Here is a 24,121-nt window from a genome sequence, read left to right as displayed (position 1 = left end):
TTGAAGGCAGCAGCTGTCTGCAGTACCTGACCATTTACTGTGTACGGCCTTTCTTGGTTTCCCCTTCCAAAATGCAACATCTCACCCTTAAACTCCATCAGCCATTTTGCAGCCCATTTTTCCAGCTGGTCCAGATCCCTCTACAGCTTTGAAAACCTTCGCTGTCCACAACACCTCCAATCTTGGTGCCATCTGCAAACATGCTGATCCAATTTATCACATTATAATCCAGATCACTGACATAGACGACAAACAACAATGGTCCCAGCATCGACCCCCTGAGGCACAACTAGTCACAGGCCTCCAGTCTGAGAAGCATCATCCACTGCTACTCTCCCATCCAGCCATTGTCAAATCCAGTTCACTCCTTCACCATGAATACCTGGAGTCTGAACCTTCCTGACGAACCTCCCACGTGGGACCTTGTCAAAGGCCTTACTAAAAAGTCTTGTTGATATCACGACAGGGCAGCGGTGAGCCTGTCTGTCATTGAGACGGACCCGGTTAACTCCATTCACTCCTGCAAACAGCAACTCACCATTCTGGATCTGCTCAACTTCGCAGAAGTGGGTGCCTTCTCCGCTGTGAATGAAGGCATGTACGTGCTCTGCCCCTTCCTGTGAAGAGGACAAATCCAGTCTCAGTCAGTTGTTGACCACACCCTGCCAGTTTAAGGTCACTGTTTTATCTTGTATTTGTATGTGCGAGTTGTTAGACAACACATGGATGAAGGAAAAGGTTCTTTTCTTTAAAGTTGTTGTAAACAGCACATGAAGCAGGCCACGAGGCTGCAAGCCTCCATTACAGATAACATACTGTGTCTTGCTCTGCATGCCAGCCCCCTGCTGGCAGCCAAGTCTAATCAAATAGTAAGGCATTGCTAGTTGCCATGCAAACATGATCACTCTCATTACCATTCAAAATCTGTGTCAAAAATCTGGTTGTTCACAATGTTCAAAATGGCCTGTTTACTGTTCTGTATGTCTAAATTTAAAATACTCCAATGACAATTGTCAGCTGATTATAGACTTCCAGACAAGGGGTGAAGCTCACTCCCCATCTGCCTCAATGGTGCTGAGGTGGAGGTGGCAGATAGTTTCCTCAGGTTACACCCCTCCAGTGACTTCATCCTGGTCCATGCATAATGGTCAAGGAAGGTTCTTTGTGGTTATTGTGAACGACTTGGATGAAGAACTGGAGGGACAGGTCGGTATGTCTTCAGACGATACAAAGGTTGGTCGTGTTGTCGATCGTGCCAAAGGTTGTTGTAGGTTACAATGGGGTATAGACAGGGTGCAAAGTTGGGTGGAGAGGTAGAGGAGTTAAATTTGGAGAAGTGTGAACTTTGTAAGGTTGAAGATGGAGGATGTGGTGAACGTCAGGATTCTTAACAGTGTGGAGGAACAGAAGGATCTTGGGGTCCATGTCTGTAGATCCCTTAAGGGTTGATAGGGTGGTTAACATAGCCTTTATTGGTCAGGGGATTGAGTTCAAGAGCCGTGAGGTCATGTTGCAGCTCTATAAAACTGATTTGTCCACACTTTGAATATTGTGTTCAATTCTTGTTGCTTCATTACAGGAAAGATGTGTACGCTATGGAGAGGGGGCAGAGGAGATTCACCAGGGTGTTCCCTAGATTGGAGGACATGTCTTATGAAGCAAATTTGACAGAACTAGGGCTTTTCTCTTAGGAACGACAAAGGATGAGAAGTGAATCAAGGACAAGGGGTTATAAAATTAGAAATTATCCAATTAAAGCAGAGAGGAGGAAGAATTTCTTTAGTCAGAGGGTCGTGAATCTGTCGAACTCACTGCCGGACAAAGCAGTGGAGGCCAGATTATTGGGAGTATTTAAACAGGAATTGGACAAGTATCTCATTAGTAAGGGTATCATGGGGAAAAGGCTGGAAATTGAAACTAGGTGGGAGCATAGTTCAACTTAGTGTAAAGACTTGGAACAGACTTGATGGGCCTAGTGGCCTGCTTCTGTTCCTTTATCTTGTGATCTTGTGACTTAATAGAGATAACTAAGATTATGGCAGCGATAGATAGTGTGGATGGCCAGCACCTGTTTCCCGGGGCGACGAGCAATTACAAGTAGAGGAATGTTTAGAGGTGATGTTGAGGGTGGTACAATCAGGAATTCCAAAAGACTCTTACACAGGCACCTGGATGTAAGAAAAATAGAGGATTATGGATGTGAAGTAGGGAGGGGTTAGATTATTGTGGAGTAGGTTTATATAGGTCAGCACAGCATTGTGGGCTGAAGGGCCTGTACTGTGCTGTAATGTTCCATGTTAGAATTGACAGGGACACAGTCAGGGATTTGGGCAGGATCTTGTTGTACAGCCATAGATGAAAAGATATGACATTGTGGCCATCACTGAGACGTGGCTTAATGATGGGTGTGACTGGGAGCTGAATTTCCAAGGGTACACAGTGTAGAGGAAAGATAGGCCTGTTGGTAGAGGGGCTGAAATAGCTCTGATCACTAAATCACTAGAAAGAAAGGACATAGGGTCAGAAAGGATAGAATCCTTGTGGGTTGAGTTAAGAAATGGCAAGGGTAAAAGGACCATATTAGCAGCTATATACAGGCCCCCAAACAGCAGCTGGGAAGTGGACTACGAATTACAGCTGGAAATAGGTAAAGTGTGTTAGAAGGAAAATGTCAAAATAATTATGGGGGATTTTAACAAGAAAGGGATTGGGAAAGTCCGGAAGGTTCTGGATCTCAGGAAAGAGAGGTCATAGAATGCCTACGGATGGCTTTTTGGAACAGCTTGTAAATAACCTCAACAGGGCATCAGCCATTTTGGATTGGGTGCTGTGTAATGAACCGGAGGTGATTGGGGAACTAAAGATAATGGAACTCTTGGGGAGTAGTGATCATAACATGATAGAGTTCAGTTTCAAATTTGAAAAGGAGAAGCTGATATCAGGTGTGTCAATATTTCAGTGGAACAAAGGGAATTGCAGTGGGGTAAGAGAGGATCTGGCCCAAGGTGACTGGAAAAATCAGCAAGATGGGGGGACGGCAGAGCAGAATTGGCTGATATTTCTGCAAGAAATAAGGGAAGTGCAGGATTGATATATTCCACGAAAGAAGAAAATTATGAAGGGAAAAATGGCACAATTGTGGCTAACAAGAGAGGTTAAGGCTAAAGTAAAAGCAAAAAGGAGGGCAGACAAGGAAACAAAAATTAGTGTGAAAACTGAGGACTGGGAAACTTGTATAAACTTACAGAAAGAGACAAAGAAAGTCAATAGGAAAGAAAAGATGAATTATGAAAAGTTGGCAAATAACATACAAAAAGATACTAAGAGTTTTTCAAATATATGAAGAGTAAAAGAGAGACACGGGTAGATCTAGGACCGATTGAAAATGATGCTGGAAAAATTATAATGGGGAACAAAGAGATGGCAGAGGAACGAAATGAATATTTTGCCATCAGTCTTCACTGATAGTCAGAGGTCCCGAGGAATAGAATTACTGGAGAGATGGTGTTTAATAAGATGAATGGACTAAAGATAGATAAGTCTCCTGGACCAGATGAGGTGCACCCATGGGTTCTGAAGGAGGTGGCTTTGGAGATTGTGGAGGCATTGGAATTGTTTTTCCAGAAATCAATAGTCTCTGGCAAGGTCGCAAATGTAGTTCCACTGTTTAAGAAAGAAAGGAGGCAGAAAAAAGGAAATTATAGACCTATTAGTCTGGCATCGGTCATTGGAAAGTTGTTTGATCAATCCTCAAGGACGAGGTTATAAAATTCCTCGAGGTGCATCACATGATGGGTCAGAGTCAACATGGGTTCATGAAGGGAAGATCCTGCCTGACAAACCCATTAGAATTTTTTGTGGAAATCTTAAGTAGGATGGACAAGGGAGATGTGTATATTGCATTTTCAAAAGGCCTTCGATAAGGTGTCGCATAAGAGGCTGTTCAATAAGATGAGAGCCCATGGAATTGCAAGAGATTGGGTGGAGCATTGGCTGATAGGCATGAAGCGTAGGGTGGGAATAAAGGGATCCTGTTCTGGTTGGATACCACTAGTGGTGTCCGCAGGGGTAGGTACTGGGGCCACTTCTTTTTACAATGTATAGTGATAATTTAGATTGTGGACTGTATGGTTTTCTGGCTAAGTTTGCAGATGACGTCAAGATGGGTGGTGGAGTAGAAAGGAAGTGTTGAAGAAACCGAAAGATTGTAGAGAGACTTGGACAGTTTAGGAGAGGGGGCAATGGCTCAGCTTGCATCCTGGGCATTGGCGGGCGTGAAGAGACGTTCACCATCGATCACCTCAAACCAGCACACCTAGAACTCGACTGACCAGTCACAGTGCCCGCACTGCGAAGGTGAGGATGCCCACCCAATCAACCAGAGCAGGTGCTGCATGTTTCGCCTCTGATTGCCGGTTCTGAGGGAGAGGCCATGTGGCAGCTCACCTGTGCGCAGGTCGAACTGGCTCAGAAAGTCACGAGTGAACCGCCGACATCAGCAAGTGGGAGGGCTCTGACTGTAGGGCGAACCGTGGTCCTGAAGGTGGCATCAGTTCCGCCCCAAGGCCCATGGGGGTTCCTGGGAGTAGTGTTTAAAATGCCCGCGTGTGTGGTAAACAGTTTTCCAACTGGACACCACTCGAGTCAGACTCCTTTCTCTCGCTGCGACACAGCATGACTACAGGCATCTAATTGGTCAGGGTATCAAGGGGTAGGGAGAAAAGGTGAGAAATTGGAACTAGATGTGAGATCGGTTTCACTCATGGTGGAGTGGAGGATGAAGACAAGCAATGAGTAATGCCCATGTCTCTAAACCCCAAACCCTTACTTTCTGTAGGCGTTTCCAGGGTACTTCCTGAATGTAGACCTTGGCCCGAGAGACATGGTGAAAGGAGGTCAGGAAATGGTCACAAATATCCAACCCAAATTCTTCAATGGTCCGAATCTGGCAACACATAAATTTTGGCGACATGGTTAGTGCGACGCTGTTACAGCACCAGCGATTGAGACCGTGCTTTGAATCCTGCACTGTCGGTAAGGAATTTGCACATTCTCCCCATATCCGCATGGGTTTATGCTGGGGCCCCTGGCTTCCTTCCACGGTTCAAAACACACTGGGGGGTTGTAGGTTAATCTGGTGTAATTGGGCAGCATGGCTGAAATGGCCCGTTACCCTGCTGTATATCTACATTTTAAAAAAGCATTTCAGTGCTCACTAACATCTATACTTTTTGATTCCACTACCCATAATATAGGGGGTTTGACTGAGTCAATCAGTGCATTGCATTGATTTCTGCAGACACGCATGGCTCCTTCATTAGGAACATTCCACCTCCCTTTACCAATCTTGTGGATCTCGCCAGAGCATTAGAACAGAGATGCAGCTGAATTTCTTCGGTCAGAGGGTGGTAAACCACAGGCGGTTGTTGAAGGCAAATCATTGGGTGTATTTAAGGCAGAGATTGATTAGCCAGGGCATCTAAGATTATGGGGAGAAGGCTGACCAGTGGGGCTGATGGATCAGCTCAAGATTAAACAGCGGAGCAATATCAATGGGCTGAATGGCCTATTTCTGCTCCTGACATGATTTTATGGAGTTTGGCAGCAAGGAAGCAGGCCCTTTGGCCCAACTTATCCATGCTGACCTCGCACATCTGAGCTTGTCCCATTGCTTGCACTTCTCCGGATCCTTCCAAACCTTCCCCATCCACGTACTTGTCTTTTAAACATTGTAGCTGTCCCCACCTCCTGTGGCACACTCCCACCACCCTCTGCATGAGAAAGTTACCCCTTCAAATCTTTCCCCTCTCACCTTAAACCTATGCCCTCTTGTTTTAGATTCCCCTATCCTGGGGCAAATAAAAAACTGTGCTTAATCCCCTTATCAATGGCCCTCGTGATTTTATAAACCTCTGTGAGATGGCACAGTTACCACAACAATATGACAGCGTCAGTATCCGGCGCTGTCTGTCAGGAGTTTGTACGTTCTCACCATGACCTGCGTGGGTTTTCTCCTTCTTCTCAGAGTTGCGAGGTTTAATTGTTTCATGGGCTGGAAGAACCTTCTACTGTGCTGTATCATTAACATTAACCCACCCCTGCCTCTGACATGCCAGGGACTAAAGCCCCAGCCTGTCATTATAACTCACCCCTTTAAGCTTAGCCAGTGCATGAATGGTATTTTTCATGGTGTCCGTGGGAATGATATCGGAGTTATCTCCATGAATGTAGTCCTTCAATGTCTTCAGTGTCAGTTGGATGTTGGCCTCGATCTCTTTGATGTAGTGATATCTCCCCTCTCTCCTGATGGTTAGAACCTTGACCGCATCTTTCCCATAGCCGGTGCGGACAAATTCCACATCACCCTGCAAAGTGGAAGAGAATGTGGTTGGATCAGATCCAATGGGCAGTGATTGCTGGACTGATTGCAGCACATGTGGTGAGGGGAGGAAAGATTGACTGGCGGAGATCTTCCAATACGGTCAGGTTTGAACACCAGCCCCTGTTCATGAGGTCAGTTCCTGGATTGTCCTATCTTGAGTCATGGAGATCTGCAGCACAGATGCAAGCCTTTTGGCCCAACTTGTCCATGCTTACCAAGCTGTCAGAGAGAAAAAAACCTACAACACAATACAGGCCCTTCAACCCACAAACTTGTGCCAAACCTTAGAAATTGCTTGGCCTTCCCATAACCCTCTATTTCTCTAAACTCCATGTACCTATCCAGAAATCTCAGAAAAGACCCTATCATATCCACCTCCACTACTGTTGCCGGCAGCCCATTCCACGCACCCATCACTCTCTGTGTAAAATAAACTTACCCCTGACATCTCTGTCCATACTCCCCAGCACCTTAAACCCATTTCCTCTTATAGCCACCATTTCAGCCCCGTGAAAAAGCCTCTGACTATCCACATGATCAGTTCCTCTCTTCATCTTATACACCTCTATCAGGTCACCTCTCATCCTCCGCTGCTCCAAGGAGAAAAGGCCAAGTTCACTCAACCTGTTTTCATAAGGCCTGCTCTCTACACCAGGCAACATCTCCTCTGCACCCTTTCTATGGCTCCTAAATTCAATTCCACGATTAATGAGGGCCACTACACCAAATGCCTCCATAACCACAGAGCCAACCTATGCAGCTGCTTTTAGCGTCCTATGGACTCGGACCCCAAGATCTCTCTGACCCTCCACACGTCCAAGAGTCTTACCATTAATACTATATTCTGCCATCATATTTGACCTACTAAAATGAACCAGTTCATTCTTCACTGGGTTGAACTCCATCTACCACTTCTCAGCCCAGTTTTGCATCCTATCAATGTCCCGCTGTAACCTCCGACAGCCCTCCCCACTATCCACAACACCCCCAACCTTAGTGTCATCAGCAAATTTACTAACCCCTCCCTCCACTTCCTCATCCAGGTCATTTATAAAAATCATGAAGAGTAAGGGACCCAGAACAGATCACTGAAGAACCCACTGGCCACTGACGTCCATGCAGAATATGACCTGTCTACAACAGCTCTTTGCCATCTGTGGGCAACCAGTTTCAGATCCCCTTGGATCTCCAGCTTCTTTACTCTCTCAATAAGCCTTGCCTGGGGAACCGTATCAAATGTCTTGCAGAAATCCACAGACTCTACATCTACTGCTCTTCCTTTATCAATGTGTTCAGTCACATCCTCAAAAAATTCAATCAGGCTTGTAAGGCACGACCTGCCCTTGTTCATAGATCCTGCCTCTCCAGATCTTCTCCATTAACTTACAACCACTGAAGTAAGACTCACTGGTCTATAATTTAAATGAACTACATCTGCAAACCTCCAACCTCTGGAACCTCTCCCGTCCCACTGATGATTCAAAGATCACCACCAGAGGTTCAGCGATCTCCTCCCTCACCTCCCACCTGGGGTACATCCCACCTGGTCCCGGCGACTTAGGCTTTCCAAAATCTCCAGCACATCCTCTCCCTTAATATCTACATGCTCACGCTTTTCAGTCTGCTGCAAGTTGCCAGGATCCTTTTCCGTAGTGAATACTGAAGTAAAGTATTTATTAAGTACCTCTGCTATTTCCTTCGGTTCCAAACGCAGTTTCCCACCATCACACTTGATGGGTCCTATTCTTTCACGACTTATCCTCTTGCTCTTCACCTACTTGTAGAATGCCTTGGGGTTTCCCTTAATCCTGCCCACCAAGGCTCTTCTAATTTCCTTTTTAAACTCTTTCCTGTTAGTTTTATAATCCTCTAGATCTCTAATGTTACCCAGCTCTCAGAACCTTTTGAAAGTTTTTCTTTTCCCCTTGACTAGATTTAATACACCCTTTGTACACCATGGTTCCTGTACTCTACCATAACTTCCCAGGCTCATTGGAATGAGGTCCATGCAGAACTCCACACAAATATCCTCTGAATATTTGCCACATTTCTTCTGTGCTTTTCCACATGCCAATTGGCTGTTATCACTCAATATGGCTTCATGTGCAAAGTTCAGGTTTATTGTCAGCACATATAACAGACAGAATTTCTATTTATTGGTAGTGCAACAAAAATTGTATTCAAGAAAGATACGTCTACAAAAGAGAGAAATGTAAACAAGAAGTCAGTGCAACAAACTGTAATACTGAAAATAAATATTCAATTATAAATGATGTGCAAAGTGCTTGAGGAAGGATGTATTGGCTTTGGTGAAGAGAAGGTTTACCAGGTTGATTCCAGAGTTGAGGAGGTTGGCCTCTGAGAAGAGACCGAGTCATCTGGGACTCAAAACTGGGGACCAATAGCTGGAAAAATTGCAAATAAGATTTAAGTGACCAGCGTGGATCCCCAAGGACTGAATGAAGTCTTTCTGTGCTACAGCCTTGTAGAATGGGGCCAGCAACGCAGGTTTGAATCCACCACTGTCTGTAAGGACTTTGTACATTCTCTCTCTGTCCACGTGTTTCCTCCCGCTGCTCCGGGTTCATCCCACCCTCAAAAGCATACGGGGAGGGGGGACTGCTGGTCAATTGGGTGTAATTGGGCGGCACGGGCTTGGGCCTGTGACTGTACTGTATGTCTAAATTTCAATTGGATAAATTGGCAACAAATGAGCAAAAATTAAACAATGCACTGGGGAGCACTCAGCGGATCGAGATGCGCCCGTGAGAGGAAAAGAACGGTCGATGTTCCAGGCTGGATCCTTGCATCCAAGCCTCGGACCTTAGAGTCAGAGATCGGCAGTTTTTAAAAGAAGTGTGTCTTACGGCAGCGTCAGACTTTGCGGAGACAGGTGTTGCTCAACGCATTAAGCTTGCTTGCTGATATTGTTGTCTTCTGCTCATTGGAATTTAGAAGAATGAAAGGGGACCTTACAAAAATGTATAAAATTATGAAAGACATAGATAAGATAGAGGTTGGTAAGTTGTTCCCATTGGTGCGGGAGATGAGAGCTCGGGGACATTGCCTCAAGATTCAGGGGAGTAGATTTAGGACGGAGATAAGGAGGAACTGCTTTTCCCAGAGGGTGGTCAATGTGTGGAATTTGCTGCCCGTTGAAGTGGTGGAGGTGATCTCAGTAAAGACAACGTTGGATAGATTTTTGCAAAATAAGTATATGGGAAATAGGTAGGTAGAGATGAGCCAATCATCAGATCAACCATGATCACATCGAATGGTGGAACGAGGTCAGTGGGCTGGATGCCCGACTCCTGCTCCTGTTTCCTATGTTCATATGTAAGGGCCCTTAAAGAAGCCTGAGTGAGTTGTTGTTCCGGTGTCACATTGACGTTACCGAGACAGGAGGGGTTGAGTTATCACGAGAGTCTGGACAGCTGGGACAGTATTTCCCAGAGTGCAGGAAGCTGACAGGTGACCTTATAGACCTTTTTCTTTCCACCCACATCCCACTTTAAATAATCCATGTGCCATCGGTGCTCTGTGATTAGTAAGGGATTGCTTAAGGTGCGATGTGGGTGGGAAGGTTGAGAATCACTGCTCTAGACCCAATTACTGAAATATTTTGCTTGAGAAAAATGGTCATTGGTCCATTTCCTTCAGAGTTCTGAAACCATGCACATAACAAACCAATGAGGGACGATTAAAACGGTGGCTTTCAAACTTTTTCTTTCCACCCACATCCCACCTTAAGCAATCCCTTACTAATCACAGAGCACCGATGGCGGAGGGATTACTTAAAGTGGGATGTGAGTGGAAAGAAAAAGGTTAAGAACCACTGCATTAAATAAATAGATAATAAATATTCACAGTCATCCGAGAGCAAAAATAGTCCACACAGTCCTGTTGTGCTGTCGGACCGGTTTAGTCAACCAAGTGGAAGTTCAAGTGGGCAGCAAGGTTGGCATAGCGGTGAGAGCAACGCTGTTACAGCGCCAGCGATCAGGACTGGGGTTTGAATCCTGCGCTGTCTGTAAGGAGTTTGTACATTTGCCCTGTCTTCGTGTGTTTTCCTGGGTTGGGGGGGGCTTCGGTTTCCTCCCACCATTTGAAACAGGGGTTGTAGGCTAATTGGGTGGCATGGGCTTGTGGGCCAATAGGGCCCTATTACTGTGCTATGTCAAAATTGTAAGAGCCTGATGGGTGTTGGAAAGAAGCTGCTCTTGCACCGAGAAGAGCTGGTCTTCAGGCTTCTGTACCGTCTGCCCGAAGAGAGCAGTGAAGTTACGTTGGGAAGCTTTGCCATGTTATGGCAATGGGATATTAATGAATGTGACGGGGTGGGGGAATAACTCTCAGGTATGAGCAACAGGCGTTTTCGTGCAGAAAAAGTGCTGGAGAAACTCAATGGGGTGGGGAGGGGTGGGGTAACACAGCATTCACAGGGATTGGCATTTCGGGCCTGAACCCTTTGTCGGGAGTGTTGAAATTAAGCAGATGTCTGAATAAAGAGGTGGGGGGAGAGGGGGATGAGCACAGCCCAACAGGTAAAAGGTGGATGCAGGAGGGAGGGTGGAAGAGAAAGAGGCTGAGATGGGGAGATCTGGGAAGGGAAGGTGGTGGGGAGCTGGGGGGAAGGAGGCAGAAGTGATGGGGAAGGTGGGAGACCAGGGGAGGGGGTGAGCATAAATTTGTGATTGATGTCGATGAAATCGAGTGTAAGGGTTAAAATTGTAATTGAGAGACAGGCAAGATGGTGGCCGTGGTTCGCAATGGCTGCGCAGCAGTTGCTCGCAGTGGCCCCTTGCAACGGTGCCATTTTGCCCACTCCTGTATTAGGTCTTCTGTATAGTAGCATGTTATTAAATCCTGGAGAAACGCGATCTTGTTTTTATGGGTGTTTTACAGTTTAAAAAATTACAACTAAACTCTGCCTGACTGATGTGTCGGTCTGCAGACTCCGTGATTGAAGTGAAAACACAGAGCTGGAGAAACTCAGCAGGTCAAACAGCGTACTTTATATAGCAAAGATAAAGATACATCACCAATGTTTCGGGCTTGAGCCCTTCATCAAGGTATAATATGGGCATATTAGACATGTGGGCTAAGGGGTTTGTGTTCCATGATAATCAGCCTTCTCCCCCTTTCTGGTGAATAACCAGTTCACATTTCCAGTTTCCCCCTGCTCTGGTCAATCACCGCTCTGTAAATGGTTAATCTCCGGTGCTGACCTTCCCTCACAAGCCCTTGGGTTCATTCACATCCCCTCCCTATTTAGCTATCATTGCAACAAAATCTCTGCAGCAACTCCTAAACACATATTTCTGTCCAAATGTCTTTGAACGTTCAAATCGTTCCCTCTTCAAGTTTCTTCTGGCAGCTTGTCCCAGATATGGGCCACCATCTGAGTGAAAATAATTACCCCTCAGGTCGCATGGAACGATGCAGCACACAAACAGGCCCCTTCGGCCCTTCTAGTTTGTGCCAAACCATTTATTTTTGCCTAGTCCCACTGACCTGCACCCATAACCTTCCATGCCCCTCCCATCCATGTACCTGTCCAAATTCTTCTTAAAATTGAGCCTTCAGCTGGCAGCTCATTCCACACCCCCACCCCTCTCTGTGTGAAGAAGTTCCCCCTAAACCCACGTCCTCTGGTTTGAAACTCACCCACCTCAGTGGGAAAAGCCTGGCTACATTTAATCTTTCTATTCCCCATATAATTTTAAACACCTCAATCAAATCTCCCCTCATTTGATTGAGGGGAGATCCAGGCAATAAAGTCCCTTTTCTGTGGAAGTATAATTTATATCTCAGTGCCTAAGTTTTTACTGTTAGAATTAGAAAGCAGCTCATAATTATAAAATGGCTGAACTCATTTTGCAAACTCGGCAGAAAACAGGTGGTAGACCTTGCTTAGACAGAGATAAGAGATGGCTTGCATAAACATCGTTAAAATACTATTCTTCCAGGTAATGCCGATTATTTACCATTCTTTTCTGAAAGATGAACACTAATAAACAGGTGTTTGAGGCTGTTTAAGCTGAGAACATTTGTTTAAACGATTAAATGATGTAATGCTAAAAGGTGGAGGTCACTTCTACCCCTTACCCATTTGAAATTGTAATAATATAGAATGAAATCTCTGTATCTTTGGAATAAGAGTTAAAGGTTTCAGACAGATGATTAGTCCTGATTAGTCTTATTCACTTCCCGATCTGTATGCTTTAAATTGATATTTTGTTGTGTGTTCTATTCTGCTGTCTGATTTCATTTCAGCATGAGCATAGTCGGCAGGATCTCGCAGAAACAATTGACACAGATGGAATAAGTGGCCACAGGGATAGCAGGGCTTCAGAAGAAGTTGACAATTCACCTCTGGGATCATTGAGCCCGGACTCCATGGACCACGCCCAGGAACACTGTTGTCCCTTGTTTGAGGATGATCTGATTCCCTGCTGAGATCCATAAAAGAACAAAGAGAAATAAAGCCTACAGGTCAGTGGAGAAATAAGGTTTAAGGTTGCGTGACTGCAATGATTATACAAAAAAAGGTTATATTGTTTGCCTGAGGTTAAATTTAATTTGGTCAGTTGGCCAGGGAGGCCCAGATAAAAGGTTTTAATTTGAGAAACAGGATGGGACAGCAAATTGAAAAGGCAGATGGAACTGCCCAGGTACAGCAAACACGTAATTTGTATCTGAAGTACGGTAACGATTAAGGGTAGGAATTGAGCAGGAGACCAGAAAAGGACTGGCTGGGTAAGTTTATGAGAGAGTTAAATAGGTAATGACATATCAGAAAAGCGAACGGTTCCATCCACATCTGGCTCACCAGAACCTTTCCAAAATGGCACAGAGCAGTTGGAAGAATTTGTAACACTAGTAACACGGCCTCGGCAGAACAGCTAATGTGAAAAAAGAAAGATGCGTCAAATAAAGGGAAAACCAGAATTAGAGAGTGGAAAGAGGAGGCCCGCAAGAAGTGGGAGAGGGTGAAAGAATAAGAGCTGGAGAGCTATCCAGCAATTTGGTGTATCGACCCCGACCTTGCTTAGTAATCAAGGTAAATAATGATTGGCAGTTCCCATCCTGTCTGTGCAGTGTATTTTTTTTTAAAGACTGAAATTGAACTTTTCTCCAGGAGTTACAGAAATAAACCCAGTGAAGTTATTTGGATGAGCAGCCTTTAAACTAATAGGTGCTATTCAATTATAACATATAACATATAACAATTACAGCACGGAAATAGGCCAATTTGTCCCTTCTAGTCCGCACTGATCCAAGTACCCTACTCCAATCCCACTTACCAACACTCTGCCCATATCATCCCTCCAACCCCCTCCCATCCATATACTTATCCAACTCTTTCTTAAGTGACAAAATTGACCCTGCCTCCACCACCTTTCCCAGAAGCCCATTCGACACAGTAACCTCTCTCTGAGTAAAGAAGATCCCCCTCATGTTACTCCTAAATATTTGCCTGTCAACTCTCAACCCATGAACCTCTTGTATCCATCTCTCCTACACTCAATGGGAAAAGCCTTTCCATATCAACTCTATCTATCCCTCTCATTATCTTAAACAACTCTATCAAATCCCCTCTCAGCCTTCTACGTTCCAAGGAATAAAGACCTAATTCGCTCAATCTTTCCTTGTATTCCAGATGCTGAAACCCAGGCAACATTTTTGTAAATCTTCTCTGCACTCTCTCTATCTTGTTAATATCCTTCCTATAAATCGGTGACCAGAACTGCACACAGTTCTCTAAATTTGGCCTCACCAATGCTTTGAACAGTTTCGTCATTACTTCCCAACTCCTATATTCTATGCACTGATTTAGATAGGCAAGCATACTAAAGGCCTTCTTCACCACCCTATCTACATGCGCTCCTACCTTCAGGGAACAATGCACCGTTATTCCTCGATCTTTCTGCTCCACTGCATTCTTCAATGCCCTCCCATTTACCACCTATGTCTTGCTTTGATTATTCTTTCCAAAATGAAGCACCTCACACTTATTAGCATTAAACTCCATCTGCCATCTTTCTGCCCACTCCTCTAAGCAGTTTAAATCCCTCTACAATCTTTGAAAACCCTCTTCATCATCCACAATTCCCCCTATTTTAGTATCATCTGCATATTTACTAATCCAATTTACAGCCCCATCCTCCAGATCATTAATATATATGACAAACAGCAATGGTCCCAATACCGAACCCTGTTGAAATAAAAACTAAATGCGATGCTTAAGAACATAAGAAACAAGAGCAAGAGTCGGCCATTCGGCCCATCGAGCCTACTCCACCATTCAATAAGATCATGGCTGATCTGATCATTGACTCAACTCCACCCACCTGCCTTTTTCCTATATCCCTTAAATCCTTTTTTTTTGTAAAAGTCTATCCAACTGAAACTTAAATATTTTTAATGAAGTCACCTCAATCACTTCCCTGGGTAGAGAATCCCACAGATTCACTCAGGGAAAACAGTTTTTCCTCATCTCTGTCTAAATCTACTCCCCTGAATCTTGAGGCCATGTCCCCTTGTTCTGGTCTCACCTACCAGTGAAAACAATTTTCTTGCCTCTTAAAGATCACAAATGACAGAAATTTAAATAACAGGCCAGCACCAACTACAGAATGTAAAGCGGATTTATCATTTCAGTTTAAAGATATAAACTATATTTCCACACGTAACTCTCCCCTCTCACCTTAAACCTGTGCCCTCTACTTCCTCAGGAGTTTATGGAGGTTTGGTATGAGACTAGAAACCCTGCAAATTTCTACAGAGGTGTGATGAAAAGTGTGCATTACGGTCTGGTATGGGGACACCAATACCCCTGAGCTTAAAGCCCCTGAGAAGTTAGTGGACACAGCTCAGGACATCACAGGCAAAACCCTCCCCACTATTGAGTACATCTACGGGGAACGCTGCTGTCATAGGGCAGCAGCCATCAACAAAGACCCTGCACACATTCTGTTCTCGCTGCTGCCATCAGGAAAGAGGTGTCTGTGCCACAAGAATCACACCCACAGGGTTCAGCAACAGCTGCGCCCCCTCCACCACAGACTCCTCAACAAACTCAATGAGGGGCTCTTTTAAGGACTCTGACTTGTGCACAATATTGATTTTTTAAAATTCTCTCTGTATTGCACAGTCAGATTGTTTACATGGACTCGGTCCAGATTTTTTAGCACTACCAATAAATGCTAATTTTGCCTGGCCCGCAGATAAAGAATCTCAGGGTTGTATGTGATGTCATGTATGCACTCTGACAATAAATCTGAAAACTGGGCTCAGATTGTTTGCTTTCACGTCTAAGAAGAATGAGAGGGGATCTTATAGAAATGTATAAAATGATGAAAGGAATATATAAAGGAGAAGCAGGGAGGTTCCACTAGGAGGTAGGGGAAATCAGGAGACCATTCACCAGTCCTCATCGAGGGGTCAAGCAGTGGAAAGGGTAAGACCTTCTAATTCTTGGGTAGCAACATCTCTGAAGCTCTGTCCTGGGTCCTCCATGTCGATGCAATCATGAAGAAGGCTTGCCAACAGATATACTTTGTGAGGAGTTTGAGGAGTTTGAGGAGATTTGGTCTGTCACCATGTCTCTTACAAAGTTCTTCAGGGGCACCGGGGGGAGTAGTCTGACTGGTTGTATCACTTGGCCTTTTCACAGTCAGCCTCTGCATGGAGACCGGGTTAAAACCCGAATAAAAAGGTATTTCTAATCTTTTCATGAAGCCTCAGAAAAGCCTGCTCCAATGTCCCCTTTCAGCCTGGGGCCTTGACGTGGCGTTCAAGAGGCATGGCTACTGGTGCCATGACGCCATACATACGCACCGAGCAATGGCTGACTTCATTACCCATAATCCCCCATGCAGTTGGAACCGCTCTGCGTTTCCCAGAAAATGGTTCCTGCTGCATGGGAGATTGTGGGTAGGGTAGATGGCCATTGTTCTGCCGCGTATTGAGCCGCTGGCACTGACAAGCGGCCCCGAAGGCCAAAGCGGCCCGGTGCCGGAGGCTGGAGCGGCCGGCGGGCCTGTCACCTGAAGGCCCAGTCCCCTGCAGCCCTGCCCTGACGGGGTCATGGAGGGAGAGGGGTGAGTGAGATGGGTCACAGGCTGACGGCATCATCCCGACATCATCAGCCCGGCCCTAGCCAGCTGGTTGCAGCGGCATTACATTCGCGCTAGGCGCACTGCCGCTGACCCTACCCCCGAGAGGGATTTGATTTGGCGCCTTGGACCTGGCCAGGGCACATTCATAGAGATAAGTCACCGCATGTAAGGGCGGAGAATCTCTGTCTTTACAGTCAGTCTTTTTGACGGTATGAAAGGGCTTCTGCCTGTTTTGGAGGTACCAATGCACAGGACAGGAAAAGAGTACAGGGAACTCAGCCAGCACCATCACAGGCATCTTCACTCCGTCAAGGACGTCTGCAAGAGGCGGAGTCTTAAGAAAGCAGCCTCTATCCTCAAGGACCCCCACCACCCAGGCCACGCCCTCTGCTGCCATCAGGAGGGAGGCACACGACCCTGAAGACGAACACCCAGTGGCACAAAAACAGCTTCGTCCCCTCCGCCATCAGATTTGTGAATGGGCACTGCCTCACTTTCTCTTCTAATTGATTTATTTTTAAATGTAATTTATAGCAAGATTTGCCCTGTGATGCTGCCATAAAACAAATTGACTCTGATTCCGAGGTGACACTCAAACTATTGGATACAAGTCTCAAGATTTGAGGAATAGATTTAATACGGAGATGCGGAGGGACTACTTCCCCCAGAGAGGGGTGATTGTCTGCTTCAGAAAACAGTAGAGGCTGCCTCATTAAATATACTTAAGGCACAGATGGATAGATTTCGCATAATGAGGGAATTATGGGGAACAGGCGGGTAAGTGGAACTGAGTCCACAGCCAGATTAGACGTGATCTTAATGTGGTGATGTAACCTCTCCATTGGCTGACTGCAGGAGGAAGCCACTGTACCGTCAGGTAGGAAACCTGGGAGGCTCGAGCCGGCCTCGCCTTTGGGAGTCAGTCAGGCACGTGGAGCCAGGAAGGTACGGAGTCCTTGTGTGTGTACAAGTTTAAGCTGATTAAAGCCTGTTGTACAGTCTGCAAACTTTGTGTCCGTACCTTCCTGGCCCCACGTGCCTGACTGACTCCAAAAGTTGGGTGGGGGGGGGGGTGGGGGGGAGAGGGCGGCTCGACTCTTTATACGGTCCAATGATTGACAGCTGACCATGTGGGGCCAGCATCCCAGGACGCCGTTTCGCCCAGCAGTGCTCACACTTACTGAATGATGGAGCAGGCTCGATGGACCAGATGTTTTTTTTAACCTTCCTATGTTCTGAGGTTGAGAAAAAGCCCCAGCTGAACAATTTCCTTGAGCTTTTTCACTGAGAACCATCTAAGCCAAACAATAAATGTCAACCCTGCAGAATTTATGCATCTTTGAAAATTCTGCTTTCAAAATGTTGCTGTAGACCACGGATTAAACAAGTGGTTCTCAACCTCTTTCCTTTCCCATTCACACACCACCTTAAATGATCCCTTACTCACCACAGAGCACCCACAACCTAGGATGCCACTGGTGCTCTGTGGTGAGTGGAGAAAAAAGGGTTGAGAACCACATTTTCTCGTGGGATCTGCTTGTCACAGAATCATGTTATTCTTTGAAGTAAGCCATTTGGCCCTCAAGTCAATGATAGCTCTGAGGAGAGTAATCCAATTCCCAGCTCTCACCCCTGTCACCTTGCAATTGTTCTCTCTCAATTGCCATTGGAAATCCTCAAACCATCTATCTCACAGGCAGCGCACAAAGTGGTTTTCCATACGGAGAGGGCTACAGTTTCATCTTAGCAGGATGTTGACTGTGCATGACGTTGCTCAAAGTAATTTAGTTTCATGGAGATGGAGCGGTGATTTATCTCATGCCAAAAGATATCTGACTTTTGCCAGATGCTCAGAAAAGTTTTTTAAAAATCTCCCTCAAGTTAACAAAAATAAAAATGGGAAAATTCAAGGCCTAATTACACAGACAGATCCAAGAAAACCATTCATTGCAGAGCACAACCTTCCCAATGGAAGATAGAAATGTCGAAGTTCACAGCACAGGAGTAAAATGTGACCATCTGCAGACACCTGACTGAAGTAAAATCACAATGGTGGAGAAACTCAGCAGGTCAAATAGTGTCCTTTATGTTGCAAAGATAAAGATGCGGAACAATATACAGCGCAACTCTGATTGCCCAAAATCGGATTCTCCGAAATCCTCATTTATCCAAAATTATTTTTGCTCCGACCTGACCGGGGACGTCATGCTCCCGGCACGAGTGGGGACCTCAAGCTCCTGGACAGGAGAGCGACTGTAGGGCTCCTGGCACAAGCGGGACCTCGGTGCCGAGGTGTCGGTGATCGGTGGCAGCCAGCATCATTTTGGTGAGAATTAAACATTAGTGTTTAAAAAGCCTTCCCTGAATGTTTGCTGTGGTTTGAACACTGTTACAAGTGATCTACTGTAGCTACTGGGCTGTTTTTTTTAAAAAAAACCTGTTCTCCGAAAAAAAATGTTTATCCGAACTGGGCCCGGTCCTGACCATTTTGGATAATCGGAGTCGTACTGTACTTTATAAAGCAAGATTCACCTGAATGAAAGGCTCAAGCCCAGTTAAGTATCTTTACCTTTGCTATATAAAGGACACTGTTTGACCTGCTGAGTTTCTCCAGCCTTGTGTTTATACATTACAGCAGAGTACAGGCCCTTCACCCCACAATGTTGTGCTGACCCATGTAAACCTGCTCCACACAATCTAATCCTTCCCTCTCTCACTCCCAGAACCCTCCATTTTTCTTACCTTCGTGTGCCTGTCTAAAATGCATCAGCTTCCACCACCACCTCCCTAACTTTAAAACTTGCAACTAATTTTATGATTTGAAATACATCAAATAATTTAACCAGTTATTTTCTAAATCATGTTCTGACATCAGAATATTTTTATTTGGCAGTAGGGTAATGCATATTGCCCTGACGTACCTTTTTGTAACCGGTGTGGTGCGGACTAGACATTTGGCTTGCCGATTTCCACTGCTTCTGTTCATTGGAATGAGGTCTTCACTGGAAATGGTCACTTCTCTGTGTGGTTCATAGTCCCCTTGCCCTGTAGTTAATGATTACATCTGAGGCTCCCTCCTGATAATTCTGGCCGAAGGAACGGGAACCTCTGTTGGAGTATATTTTACCTCAGGCTGACTGGTCTGCCTTGTGTCATCCACCCATTTTGCAGTTGTTTCAGCCGGATATCTCCTGCCCCTGCACAAGATAGCCATGGTGCAGGGAGACACTTCTTACACAGCTATACGATAGACCATAGAGTGACACAACAGGCTGTTTAGCCCAGATCACCCATGCCGACCAAGTTGTTGGCCTGTGCTAGTTTCTTTTGCCTGCTCTGAACCCAGATCCCTTTCCTGTCTGTGGACCTTCCAGAACGCTGTGGTTGTACCCACCTAGAACCGTAGAGCATTACACAGTGCAGAAAGCAGGACCCCTTAGCCCATTTAGTCTGTGCCAAGCTATTATTCTGCCTCTGACCTGCCTTGATCCTTCAAAATCCCTCCCATCCATATACCTGTCAAAATTCTTCTTAAATGTTAAAATGGAGCCCGCATTCACCACCTCAGATGGCAGCTTGTTCAACACTCCCATCATTCTCTGTATGAAGAAGTTCCCTCTAAACATTTCACCTTTCACCCTCAACCCATATCCACTAGATTGTATCTCACCCACCCTCAGTGGAAAATGCCTGTCTACCTCTACTCTGTCTGTCCCCCTCATAATTTTAAATACCTCTCTCAAATCTCCCCTCATTCTTCTACGCTCCAGGGAATAAAGTCCTAACCTGTTTAACCTTTCCGCTGTATCTCAGCTGCTCAAGTCCCAGCAACATCCTTGTCAAAATCTTTTCCAGTCTTTCAATCTTATTGATATCTTTCCTGTCGTTAGGTGACCAGAACTGCACACAATACTCGAAATTTGGCCTCACCAATACCTTATACAACTTTAACATAACATCCTAGCTCCTACACTCAATACTTTGACTTATACGGTGCGGTGCTACCACTACGTGTATGTAAGTATTATATGGGCTGGCCCGCCCCCTGAACCCGTGACTCCTCCCTCCCAGATATCCCCATAAAGGCCATCGCACCCAAAGCCCTCCATCAGTACCTGATTTGGAATCGGGCCAAAATCCCATCCACCTGTGATGCCACTGTCAGGGATTGTGTATCTGCACTCCCCGGTCGCTCTGTTGAACCACACTCATCTAGTTTATATCTCACCAATCCTCAGTGGAAAAAAGCCTATTTGCATTTACTATATCTACACCCCTCCTAATTGTGCAAACTGCTATCAAATCTCCCCTCGCTCTTTTATGCTCCAGGGAATAAAATCCAAACCTATTTGACCTTTTCCTTTCACCATTGGGCAACTGCTTAAACCGTACAGTCCTGGCAACAGCCTAGTAAATCTTCTCTGCACTCTTCAACCACTTCTCCAGACAGTTCGTTCCACACATGACCTGCCCTCAGAGAGGTGCCTCAGATCCCTTTTAAATCTTTCCCGTTTCCCCAGAGGACCCCAAAACCCAGCGGCAATAGATATTCACCAAGACAAATGATTACTTAAACAAAAGTTGCTTTTAATTATCTTTAAACATAAAAACAGAATCACACTTTAACTTATCACTTTTGACTTAACTAACCCAACTTAACCAAATGTAAATGTAATGTGTGTATAAGTTCAGAAAAGTTCTTTGGTTCACAGTCCAATCTCACTTCTCATTCCTCCAAGTTCACTGGTTGCAGGCAATTCTTATACTGTGCACAGAATTTAACATGTATAAAGTTCACCGGGCTTTGGTGCTTGAAAAGTAAATGGTTATCACTCAGGAAGGTTTTTGTAGGGTTTTCAGAGAGAGATTTGTTGTTCCAGGACCTCCACAACTGATTCCTTGTAACCAGCCACTTCAGTGTCTTGCTGAAGAAACTTTCCCCCTCAGGGTTCTCCAGATGATAACCTCTTTCTTTCAGGTCACCACAGAGTTTTTTTTTGTTTCCCTTATTCCAAGTGAAACATTAGGCAGACAGTCCTCTCTTCTTGCCTGAACCACAAGGGCTTTGACCAGGCTGAACTAAGACTCACAAATCATTTTCCAAATGGGGTTTTCCACAAGCTTGTCAGCTTGTCCTGTTCCAGTCCCAGCTGCTGCTGCTGACTGTAAAACTGCTCAACTGAATCCCCCCCCCCCTCTCTGAGAGAAAGCCTGTTTTACTCTCTCTGCTTGCAAAACCCCATGACCCTCAGAACAGCAAGTTCCACTCCAGATGCCCTGTGGCTCCAACAAGTTCTTTCATTTGTTGTCTTTTTGTAAACAACAATCCATTAGTAAAGTCTCTTTGGCACTCTCCAAAGCTTTTGCAAAGGTGCTAAGGCCCAGACATGTCTAGCATGAGCAGAGCTCCAGAATTTTAAATAAGATCTGTTTTAAACTGTTTGGATGTGACCTACACAAACAAACCTGCCCCAATTTATCTCCCAAAAACATATCTATAATCTGTCACACCCCTCTCACCTTACATCTATGTCCTCGAGGCTTAGACTTCCCTACCTTGGGAAGAATGCTGTGACTCTTCACCTTATCCACGGCCTTCTTGATTTTGTAAACCTGGATCAGTCTCCCTTCAACGCTTCAGGGAAGAAAATCCCAATTTATCCAGTCCCTCAATGCATTATTAAATTAAATTCAAAACAGTTATTTATTTGCAGCATGGGCCTGCCCGTGAAATCTGTGTCATCCAATTAACCTACCAACCCCATACATGTTGAATGGTGGGAGGAAATCGATGCAGACACAGGGAGAATGTTCAAACTCCAGTCAGCGACGAATTCAAACCAGGGTCGTTGGTGCTGTAATAGCGTTGAGATGTTATGGACCTTTCAGGATGATGGGTGATAGCGACTGAAAATCCACCTCAGTCGTAGCCACTTTCATTCCAATGATATATCCGTAGAAGCTCTGACTATTTGGCTTGCTGTTATGACGAGAGTTGTGATAAATACTTGGCAGCACGGTTCGAGCAGTGGTTCTCAACCTTTACGCTCACATCCCACCTTAAGTAATTCCTAGGCCATCGGTGCTCTGTGATTAGTAAAGGATTGCTTAAGGTGGAATGTGAGTGGGAAGGGAAGGTTGAGACTCACTGACGGGAGGTTAGTGGCAGCGCTGAGAGAGGGGGGGGTTAGTGGCGGTGCTGAGGGGGGGGGTTAGTGGTGGTGCTGAGAGGAGGGGTAGATGTGGTGCTGGGAGGAGGGGTTAGTGGTGGCGCTGAGAGAGGGGGGTTAGTGGCGGCGCTGAGAGATGGGGGTTAGTGGCAGCGCTGAGAGGGGGTGGTGGTGGCACTGACAGGAAGTGAGTGGCACCACTACAACATATTGGCCACCAAGACCAGCTCTTGTGAGGACACCTTGTCACCATTTATTTTGCCCACTACGGCCACCCCGAGTCAGGCCAGAAAATCACTGCACCAGCTTCTTCACTGAACCTTGCAGCAGACTGAATAATAACACGACGGTAGGTTCAGAAAGTCCCCTTGTCCATCCCTGACCCCTTGGATCTTCCCACCACCCACAACGAGGGCAGAAGCACCCACTTTGGGAATCACTACCCAAGACACAACAATGGATTCCTTTCCTTTCCAAACACCTACAATCATCCTGACTCTGTCTCTCTGCTCCTCCTGCAATCTCAACAAACTGAAGGCAGGGACATTTGGAGGAGATAAGTTTTGATACACAGAGAGCTGTGGGGGCCTGGAATGCCTTGCCATGGATGATGTTGGAGGCTGGAATGTTAGGGGCATTTAAGAGACTCTTATACAGGCACATGGATAAAAGAAAAATAGAAAGTTGCGGGGTAGGGAGGGTTTAGAATTTATTTCAGGAATATATGTGTTAGCATAACATCGAGGGATGAAGGGCCTGTACTGTAATGTTCTATGTTCTCAGTGGAAATGCTGAAGGAATGCACCAGGTTAAATAGTGTATCTTAGTCTTGAAAAAAAGTCCCGATCCGAAAAGTTGACCATTACTCTTCCCCCGGGCATTGTCTCTCATGTTGAGCATTGCCTGTTTAGGAAGCCAATGAACCATCATCCATTTCCCAAAACTGCTCACTGCCCAGAACCATCCTTCCGTGTGGGCAGGCGAGCCTGATCCTGGATAGGGACTCTTGCCCAACTGGTCCATTGCAGCCAAACACAAAACAATCTTCTGATTGGGGAGGGAAGAAGGAAACAGAATTAAAAATCCCCGAGAGAAATCTGTGATAAAAATATACATTATTTGCATGAAGTGTTTCACTTCTCTCCTTGAGATAAGGCTGTGGTGAATGTCTGCCAAGTTGCCTGTCTCCCCTCTGGTGAGCCTTGCTGTTCTAATATTATCTCTACTGTTAAGGACACTCCCCTTGGATATAACTGTATTTGCATCTATTATCTTTCATTATTGTACCATAAGTTTCTGCTAATAAAAGCCATGATTATTGTTGGACCACATCGTCTTTGTCGACTTCATCAACTGGCACAACAGGGTTAAGGTTCAAGTTCAAGTTCAAGTTGATTGGAGGGGATGTGTGATGGAGGGGAGGGAGTGGATGACGGAGGGGAATG

At 45.5% G+C, this 24,121-nt stretch overlaps 2 protein-coding genes and 1 long non-coding RNA gene across 4 annotated transcripts in view; 2 read left to right on the top strand and 1 right to left on the bottom strand.

Moving 5' to 3' along the window:
* The window catches only part of LOC138764056 (uncharacterized), a 32,300-nt gene extending 16,699 nt beyond the window's left edge, over nucleotides 1-15,601 (top strand). The window contains exons 3-4 of the long non-coding RNA XR_011357970.1: nucleotides 12,659-12,877; nucleotides 15,121-15,601. This is a non-coding gene — a long non-coding RNA (uncharacterized lncRNA). The remainder of the gene's footprint in view (nucleotides 1-12,658; nucleotides 12,878-15,120) is intronic.
* The window catches only part of uox (urate oxidase), a 38,220-nt gene extending 18,684 nt beyond the window's left edge, over nucleotides 1-19,536 (bottom strand). Inside the window, exons 1-4 of one of the 2 annotated variants that reach the window (XM_069939339.1) lie at nucleotides 19,428-19,536; nucleotides 6,150-6,365; nucleotides 4,829-4,945; nucleotides 539-617 (exon numbers count right to left, since the gene is read on the bottom strand). In XM_069939339.1, coding sequence (XP_069795440.1) covers nucleotides 539-617; nucleotides 4,829-4,945; nucleotides 6,150-6,365; nucleotides 19,428-19,460 — 445 coding nt within the window. In that variant the 5' untranslated portion in view covers nucleotides 19,461-19,536. Of the gene's footprint in view, nucleotides 1-538; nucleotides 618-4,828; nucleotides 4,946-6,149; nucleotides 6,366-12,755; nucleotides 12,783-19,427 lie in introns of those variants that run through there. The other variant, XM_069939338.1, reaches the window with a different exon arrangement.
* The window catches only part of dnase2b (deoxyribonuclease II beta), a 50,636-nt gene continuing 45,254 nt past the window's right edge, over nucleotides 18,740-24,121 (top strand). Inside the window, exon 1 of the mRNA XM_069939337.1 lies at nucleotides 18,740-18,832. The gene's annotated coding sequence lies outside the window, so the exon portion shown is untranslated. The remainder of the gene's footprint in view (nucleotides 18,833-24,121) is intronic.

The sequence above is a fragment of the Narcine bancroftii genome, chromosome 5, assembly GCF_036971445.1.
Source record: "Narcine bancroftii isolate sNarBan1 chromosome 5, sNarBan1.hap1, whole genome shotgun sequence".
Classification (NCBI taxonomy): Eukaryota; Metazoa; Chordata; class Chondrichthyes; order Torpediniformes; family Narcinidae; genus Narcine; species Narcine bancroftii.
This window is presented reverse-complemented; position numbering and strand designations above follow the sequence as displayed.